The sequence below is a fragment of the Etheostoma cragini genome, chromosome 1, assembly GCF_013103735.1.
Source record: "Etheostoma cragini isolate CJK2018 chromosome 1, CSU_Ecrag_1.0, whole genome shotgun sequence".
NCBI lineage: Eukaryota > Metazoa > Chordata > Actinopteri > Perciformes > Percidae > Etheostoma > Etheostoma cragini.
The window spans coordinates 998,363-1,007,702 of NC_048407.1; the positions used below are offsets into that span (position 1 = coordinate 998,363).

The 9,340-nt window shown below is 43.9% G+C and overlaps 2 protein-coding genes across 5 annotated transcripts in view; both read right to left on the reverse strand.

Moving 5' to 3' along the window:
* Nucleotides 1-5,563, reverse strand: part of LOC117944413 (multiple C2 and transmembrane domain-containing protein 2-like) — a 37,279-nt gene extending 31,716 nt beyond the window's left edge. For both annotated transcript variants that reach the window (XM_034871219.1, XM_034871211.1), the window contains exon 1: nt 5,448-5,563. The gene's annotated coding sequence lies outside the window, so the exon portion shown is untranslated. The remainder of the gene's footprint in view (nt 1-5,447) is intronic.
* A 2,084-nt stretch (nt 5,564-7,647) lies between these two features.
* LOC117944486 (myocyte-specific enhancer factor 2A-like) overlaps nt 7,648-9,340 on the reverse strand; it is a 39,731-nt gene continuing 38,038 nt past the window's right edge. For all 3 annotated transcript variants that reach the window (XM_034871322.1, XM_034871331.1, XM_034871311.1), the window contains one exon: nt 7,648-9,157. In XM_034871322.1, the coding sequence (XP_034727213.1) occupies nt 8,860-9,157 (298 nt within the window). In that variant the 3' untranslated portion in view covers nt 7,648-8,859. The remainder of the gene's footprint in view (nt 9,158-9,340) is intronic.

A 9,340-nucleotide genomic window follows, 5' to 3' on the forward strand; every position in this document is an offset into this window, starting at 1 on the left:
CCCCCCCCCCCCCTACAGACAAAGCAGCCAGTGCATATAGTGACGCAGCATTAATGCGTTGAGCTCTAAGCCTCTTACTGGGCTCATACTTGTGTTGTCATTCATCGTGACAGATGACCTGCCATGTTATCAGCTGGTAAGGGGAAGTGGTGGAAGACGGGGCGGGTGGAGCAGATCAAGAATCACTGTTTACAAAATCTCCAGAGACGTGAAAAAGATGCTGAAAAATACAGCTTGAAAATGTAAAATATTAAAATGTGACATCTAATCTCTGACACTGATACCAAACTACAACATAAACCATAGCAGCAGGTAATCAACGTTTTTAAGGATATATTTTTCCAACAGTTAAATAAAGGTGGGCTGAAGTAGTTTCTCCAGGAAGTAGTCTACATTCACTATTCTCTTTATCTAGTTTGGAGAATATGTGTAAACTAAAGACTCAGATATCCTACATTCAGAATTGTCTAACCTGACCCAGATACAAGGATTAACCGCTGGATCAGTGTGAGGGCGAGTGAGAGACAGCAAGCGGAAAAACCGGAGGATGGCCACTGATAGGCCGACTCCACATCCATGATCCGTGCGACGGCTGACCGAGAGCAATAGTTTATGTCAGGTATCCAGTTTTATACAATCAGGTCCACAAGTGTGTCAACAGATTACATGTGTTGAAATGGTTTCGACATGCTACAGCTTGAGTTAACAGTTAAGTGAAAGTGCTGCTCATCGTGAGAAACCAAGAGAGAAGTATTACCCAACTTCACCTTTTGTTTCAGCATATTCAACTCATTGTGTTGTTGCAGCAGGAAGCGGTGTTCTGCGAGAAAACTCTAAAATCCACTGGACGCTACCTGTCCACGCTGACCTACAGGCAGACAGAGTCCACAGAGTCAGAGACTACCTTGGGAACACAGTGGAGCAGATATTATCTTCAGGAGCCGGTGGAGACACAAAATAGTAAAAGCAGAGTGAATATTCAGATTATAGTCGTCAGGTAACAGAGTACCTCCATACCTGCATACATGCACTAATGGACTAATGCCCGAGAGTCTGTGTGTGTGTGGGGGAGGGGGCTGCATCTCTCTTACCATTGGGTCTGATTGGTAGGATGTTTCAATACTCGACACTCATGCCAGAGCATCTTACAACCGATTTCTGGAGGTGGCAGATTGGTGTGTGACCCCAGAAACTAAACAACGAGGAGAGCAGGGTTTATGGGTTTATGGGTAGGTGGCCTTTAGCAAATGTTTTAGCCTGATATGTTTATATGGTTGCTGCAAAGTCGTCCTAGCCAATATCTACATTACACTATTGTTCTCAAGCACACTTTGGCAACTGACTGCTGGCGCATTTATACACAGCCTCCCTCTTTTATTTCTTCAACCAGCATGAAAGAGTCGGCCCCGAGATGTCTGTGAATATCTAAAACATGTTCATATCCAGTTCCTTCATAAAGGTTTAGTTGTGTTTCTGTTGGGCATGCATCTCTACTGCAGCCTTGCAAACTGTTTGCTGGTTGTCATAGCAACGCACAGAGCTGACCGTAAGCTGTAAAACAAGTAAGAGGCCGTAAACTGCGGTAAAAAACAAGACTGAGAAGCTATTCTGAAAATTATAAAGTGTAGTTCTCTGTCTCCCCCATGAGGAATTCTAAGTAATGACAACACCACTGTTATCGCCCCATGATACAAGCCTTCCGTAGTTGCCCAGGCTCTCCTACCCCTCCTCCACACAGTTGCTAGTAGCCAAGGAGGACACGGAGAATTAAAAACCATGATAGACTCCCCAGAAGAGGTCATCATCTTCACTCGAGGTTCTGCGTGGGAAAGTCACCTGACGCCACGATCTCCTGAACACAGTCCCACTGAGACATCCAGAGAGAGTCTTCATCAGCAACTCATTTGGTAATGGCTGGAATGGAACGGACGTTCAAATAAAGTTAGGCTTGAATGCGCTGTATCCAAAGAATGCTTCCAAAACCTAAATAATACTAATTAAGACATGGATGTCCACGTCTTAATCAGATATGCCAAAACTGGAAAAAGTTCCTTATTTGGACTATCCAAACGGAATATGCTGTTTCCAGGACCTGTATCAAATTTGGAAGGTGGAAGGGTTAGCAGAGAGCATCATGGGAGAACAAAATGACCATGATAACCACGTATACAGTACTACTAAAGTGAGTAATACTTAAATTGTGTATTACCGTAGGTAACAGTCCATTGCTGGTAAACAGTAATCTGGTGTTATTATGTAACACATTGTATGTGTGTATGTACTGTGTGTGTTATGTAATACAAGCAGGTGGCCACACAGCTGAGTGGGCCATAACAAGTCAAGCCAGAGGGGTCAGCCTGACTTAACCTGGACTAAACAGCTGGCCAGATGTGGTCAGACCTGCCTCCATTCCAATTTTCTAATGGGGAGAACTCCACTTTAATCAAGTCCTCACTGAAAAAAAGGCATGGCTGTCAGAGCCAGCCCGTCCTGTGGACAAGGTGAAGGCTGGGACGCAGAGCCAGCCCGTCCTGTGGACAAGGTGAAGGCTGGGACGCAGAGCCAGCCCGTCCTGTGGACAGCGTGAAGGCTGGGACGCAGAGCCAGCCCGTCCTGTGGACAGCGTGAAGGCTGGGACGCAGAGCCAGCCAGTCCTGTGGACAGCGTGAAGGCTGGGACGCAGAGCCAGCCCGTCCTGTGGACAGCATCAAGGCTGGGACACAGAACTGGCCCAGGTCAAGGACCCTCAGCCCGAGCATCCTTCCTTTCTGCAGCGCAGACAACCTTGTCCAAAAAACCCTGACTAACTTCACGGTCAACACATTGAGTCATTTATCGGACCCTCTTACGTAAAGAGAAGTTCAGCTAACAGATTGGTGTCCTGGATCCGGATGAACAAGCAACCAATGGTGTAGAAGTGTCTCAGCAGTGAACCAACTGCAACCGCAACCAAACACAGTGATGGATGAAGAACTAGGGCTCTGAAGTAGGCTACGTGAAAAAGAAATGTAAATATTTACTAAACTTACTGTATATTAAATAAGCCTATAATTCTATTTAGGAAAACATTTCTAATGTACTGAAATATATATTAGGACATGTTTCTAATCATAATACCCTACCTAAGGGACATATCATGGAAGACTCACGTTTTAAGTCCTTGTGCACATACATCTGGGTATCTGGAGTGCCTAGCAACCCCCCCCTGTACCCCCCCATGTAAGGCATTTAAAGGGAAAAAACCCTTTAAATGCCTTACATGGGGGGGTATTTATACACTTTGTGCTACGGGTTCAACAGATCAGAAAACTCACGGTTGGGATCCCAGTTCTGAGTCACGGATCACATCAATTTCCAGATCAGAGTGGGGAATTAAAATGATTTAAATGAAAAACACAGTAGACAAAAGGCAACAAAAAAAGAATGAATGGCCAGAAAATCAACAAGTACCACCAGTAGGCAATAAATCGATTATGGTCCGTCACCGCATCGATGCACAATCATCCAGGTCGGCATCGCGATGCACTGGTGCATTTCAACGCCCCTAATAATAATAATAATAATAATAATAATAATAATAATAATTATAATAACTCATTTTACCGGTAAATTGCTGTTAAATGACAGAAACAGAGGAGAAAGGGATATTCCTTTGTATTGAGTTCCAGACTATGTATCACATCTACTGGACTCCCCCCCCCCCCCCCCCCCCCCCCCCCCCCCTTACAACTGGATTAAGAGACACACAAAATACTTAGAAATGTCAGACAGAGGACAGCCAATTACTTCCTGTCCTATGGTCCTGTGAATAGGTCCAGGAACTTTGGACAGAGACTCATGGTAACCTATGCCAGACTGCAGGGACCCGGGTTCGGTCCATCCCAGTAGTATTAGTTCAAGGAGATGGGAACAGAATAGAAAGAAAACTATACACAACTACAGTTACTGCATTCCTACTTTCATTAAAAATAAGGTCACCAGTGTTAGAATGAAGACAATGGTTTTACAACATGGCTGATAGAATCTAATGATCCTGGCTTCTTCTGTTCTTAACCATGAAAGCACTTCACAGACTGCATCCTCTGATTGTAGAAATCTAAAGATCAACAAGAAGTGATTTTAAAATCAATGGTATTCATCAGCATTATGATTGCAAACAGCAGATAACCTTTGGCAGCAGTCCTAGAGACTTTTCTCAGTCGGGGGGGCACTGAGCCCAGTCTTGTTAGAGCTAGAGGCCATTTCCTGAAACTACTTCACCGTTTGCGGTTTGTAAACTTAGACACAGGACACGTCCAAACCTTACTGCAGAAAACACACAAAGACAAAAAAGAAAATGCATCAGTGAAAAATATATACAGGACTTCTTTTGGACTTCTTTAAGCTGTCAGTGCAGCGGTTCCTGGGTTGGGAGTGACAACACAGCCATTTGGGTCTAGATGCTGGAATGTTTGTGGGGAAATACCCCGACCTGGAGATGTTCCACCATCTACACAGGTCCTGGTTCCATAGAGGAAAAAGACACAGTAGCCTGTCCACTCAGCAGCATGGCCTAAAAGGGACTGTCCAAGCAAAGACCGGAGCAAATAATAATATCACCTCGCCTAATATTGACATGTATACAAATGATATTGTATCTCAAAACCTTAAGAGACTGATGGGGGCTGCTCTCCCATTACCCCCCCCCCCCCCCCCCCCCCCCCCCCCCCCCCCTCCCCCTCCCAGCTGGTGCTATTCTCTGAACGACATGGCTGTGAGGAGTGGGCTCTTCTTCTCAACAGGACAGCTAGAAACCTCAATCCCGTCTAGACAACTGACTCTCGTCAACGTGGAAACCTTTTTTAACCCCTGTGGCACAAAACTGATCCGTAGATTAGGCCAGACCTCAAGAAGAGTTGGACTGCAGCCTCTGTAACGTTGGATTACATGTACACATGTAATGTTACATATACAGATGTAATGTAACATTAGATCACATATAAAGATGTAATGTTACATATACAGATGTAATGTAACATTAGATCACATATAAAGATGTAATGTTACATCTGATGTCGTGATCTCTCCCTACAATGTCGTTACATTACCTGTATTCCTACAGATGTAATGTATCGTTAGATTACATCTCCAGATGTAATGGATCGTTAGATTAATGTAACGTTACATTACACCAGATGTAATGGATCGTTAGATTACATGTGATGTAACGTTAGATCTGTAGATGTTACCTTCAGCTTACATCTACAGATGGAAGCTGTGTTGAAGACTCCCACGAGGAAGAGTTCAGGTGGAAGCCGCTGAGAGTCCTCACCTGTCCGCCAGAACAAACATATTGCGGGGCAGGAAGAAGGCTCACCTGGAACAGCCCCCCGACACAGACCCCCCCACAGGTAGCTCCACCCTTCGGTTTATTCCTCTAGAAACGCCAGTAAGAAGTAAAGCTGTACCTTTTCCTCCTCCTCCTCGGGGCTCAGAGGGACCTGTGGATCCGGAGACTTCCTCCTCTGCTGTAACTGTCGATGCACGAAGCCACACACCGCTGCTAGATTAACCCTTCAAAATAAAAGCCCTGCCGCGAGCGCGTTTAACAAAGAAGACCCGCCTAGAGAAAATGAACGCGGGCGGATTAAAGAGTTAAAGGCATCGAGACATTTAGGAGTACATGTGCAGGACGGCTATATCTTCACATCGTGTTCACCTGAACAGCCTTTAAATCATTAGACTATATGTTCCATCATGGTAATGCGCTGTGTGTTTAACAAGGCTGTCCTATTCAACACTAGCACATTTATTTTAAAAGTGAAAGGAGTTTCTGATTAGTTCATTACTCAACTGGAGCATGTTTCCACATCTCATAGCAAATCAGACCCCTTAATGAGTCATCTGACTCCTGTCACCTTTGACTAAAAGATCATTCAAATACTTTCATTTTCCTTTCATGACTTCACATAAAGGTTGGAAATCTGATGTTTCACCCACTTTGGGACTAACGGATTTGTGATTGAAACGTTTTGTGGTGAAAAGAGTCAATCGTGTATTCATGAAAGTCTATTGTGTGAAGTTCCTTGGACCCAGATGTGTCCACATGAAGCTCAATCATGAGTTAATTAGTCCCATATGCCTTAAATCTAACATACTTCGTTTTATTTGCTAGACTTGTGTCTAGAGTAGTCTTTTGTGGCTCACATAAGATATAATCTAACACAAGAGCAGTTTGGCTTATCATTCCCACTAACCTTGGCACAGTTAACCAGCCTCCAGGTCTCAGGGGACTGAGTCAGTGAGGCCTTGGCATCCGGGCCTTGCTCCTGTCTGAACTAGTGTAATCCTGTTGCTGTACCTGGTTGTCAGATGTGAAGCTTTAATCACTGACTAAAGTTCCAAAGGAGGAACTGACTTGAGACGGTTTTAAATAATAATAATACTGCTGGAGTATTTATTTCCATCAATATTGCTAAAGAAAACCCTTTTTTCTTCTCATAGGCTAACAAATAACCGCTACACACAGTGTTGTTCCCACACAGCAGATCATTTCCATAGCAGTGACATACGCCACCAAGCAGAAGTGTTACACTACACCTCTCACATTGTGTTCTGAATCCTCAACTTCCTCCACTTCATTCATATCTGACTCCTGATAACGTCTAGTCATTTTATTCTTCTTCCAGTTCTCTACCACACAACACACATGATTTAAGCCCGGTCTGATTTCCACAGGCCTCCCCTGGCGTGCCCAGTACATCCTCAGACTGGACTACATAGTTCCCATCAGTCTGCTGCTAGCTACTGGAATCCACCAATCACAACAGTCCAGTACATTCTGATGCTATCGATGCCAGCCCTTCCTGTGGAACGCCAAATCGACTCTCGACAGAGATTTTTTGTTTTGTTTTTACTTTCCTGCTGCAGTCTTCATGTTGCTTGGTCCCATTAACCAAGCAACCTCTACAGTTCTGATATGCACATCTGTATTTTTCACCACATTTAGCATTTATGTCCATCCAGATACCAGACAACCTTCTTTTTTCATGGCTGGTATCATTAAAACGCATCATTGCTTTTGAAGCATTCTGATCACATTCCTTTCATACTGTAATTGTTCAAACTCAAAATAAATTTCCTTTCTTCTGTGAAAAAAAAAGCACACCAGATGTTACAAAACCTTTTCTCAGCTCTTGTTGTCTCTTTCTTTCTACGGCCATCACTGATGTAGATGTTGACTGATGCTTCCCATCCATGCATCAAACTGTGGTGACTCTTGCAGCTTTTGCACTCCTCGCCACATGTGCTGCCTCCTACTTACCCACAAGTTCCATCTTCTCGGCATGAATCATGAAGTGATCAGTCACACAGCTGTGGGATTCCCGTCTCCAAGACTTCAAGAACTGTCAGACTAATGTACATCAGTATGACCAGCAGCATCGGTGATGTGTTCATGTGTACATCTCAGTTAACCCCTTCATCTCTGGCTAGATAAGACTTATGTGTACATTCACTTTTTGTTATAAAAACAAAGCATTAAAGTCATAAAAACCCATCATAACCTGTTGACTCCAACACAACTCTGCAACTATTCATTCTTCAACTCAGGCTGCTGAGAATAACGAAGACAAAGAATAAACTGAACTGAAATTATCATCAGCGTACGAACTTCTAATCAAATTTTATTCATATATAATATAAGTTTAGTTTGGTTCCTTCATTGTGACTTAAATGATCTAAGAGGAAGTTACCTCATGTACAAAAACACAATAGAAGTACAATGTAGTTCTTGTGTGTTTCCGCGCGACTATTGGGACAGGAGATTTGTTCTGATATTAATAAAGCAGCTTTAATAAAGCAGCTTTCCTCTCGTCCCATGTAAGCTCACGTCTGCTCACCTCACCTTATCAGCCTGGCCGAAAGCAGCCCTGCTGCGGCTATCGCACAAAATCTGGAACTTTTCTAATTATGCCATTTGTCTTTTCTTTGTTCTAGTACATCCCCTTGGTAAAACTATTTCTGAAGAGCTATATTTCTTTTGTTCAATAACAACTATTTTCTTGCATTTCCCTTTCAGTATATTATTGGAGACCCTGTCGTGTACACATAGCAATCATCCACCAAAATATACTTTTGTCAAATCTGGTGGCGGTGTATCATATCTCACCCAAGCAGATACAACAGACAGATCAACAATGTTTAGTTACACCAAAAGTGATATATATTAAAGATAGTATATACAAAACAATAATGACATATTTCATAGTATAGTACATACAGAACAAGTGTCCATGGCTTTCAGTTTTAAATCTTATGAAAAATTGTCTTATTCTGTGCACAATATAAAAACCAACACAAACATAAACAGCCCAATGCTTTGGCTGGTATAAATTAAGTGTTTTTATAAATAGGACTAACAGGGATGATGTGCAGGGAGAATTACTTTCACGTGTGACTTGTTCAATGTTTCAAACCCTGAGAAGGTCAGAAATGAATTAGGTGCCCCCCCCCCCCTCCCCAGTGGGAGACATCCAGAAGCACGTCACTGCTTTACCAAACCTGAAGCCACAAGACTTTTGTGATTGTTCTGTGTAAAGTCCTTCATCCCACTGGATAAGAAAAGGACAGATTGTACTGCAATTGGACCCACATTGTTATTGTCTCTGAAGTTTAAATGATTTATATTTGAAAAAGGACGGCGTGTTGTGTTTTAAGTACCACTGAAGATCCATGATTGCTCTTCCGACCACAGAAATCTGTCCACAAAGAAACATAAAAAACAAAGATAACTGAAAGTGAAAATAAGAGAAACACATCAACACAATCCACACTCCATTTGCATTAGTGTCCGTCCTGGGATTGCCCCGGTGTGGGTGTCTATGTCACCCAGCTGTCCATTCGCATGCGTTTGAGCGTGGGACTGTCCCTGCCCTCTGGGCGACTCATGTGGAAGTCCAGCCGCTGCTGCTGCTCCTCGCGGTCGCTGCCCCCCTCGTGGGAGCTGCAGGAGGAGCAGACGCTGTCTGCAGGAGACCTCCCCATCTCTGCTCTGGTGGAAGGGTGAGGATGGGGAGGGGCATGAACCTGGGTCATGTACCCTGATTGGCTGCGGTGGTCACGGGGGGGTGAGATCGGCTCGGCTTTGATGTTGACGTTGTGGTTGGGGTTGATGGACCTACAGATGGAGGGACAGAGGAAGAGGACGCTTTGAGGCTGGGACTGCGGAGCAAAGGCGCCACCTAGTGGTGAAACTAACAGGTCTGTAGACCAGGGGTCTAAAACGTTTTTTAAGCAAAAGACCCCCCACCCCCCCCCACCCCAATGTTTTATAGGTGCCATAACATGCTGTTCTTTGGAT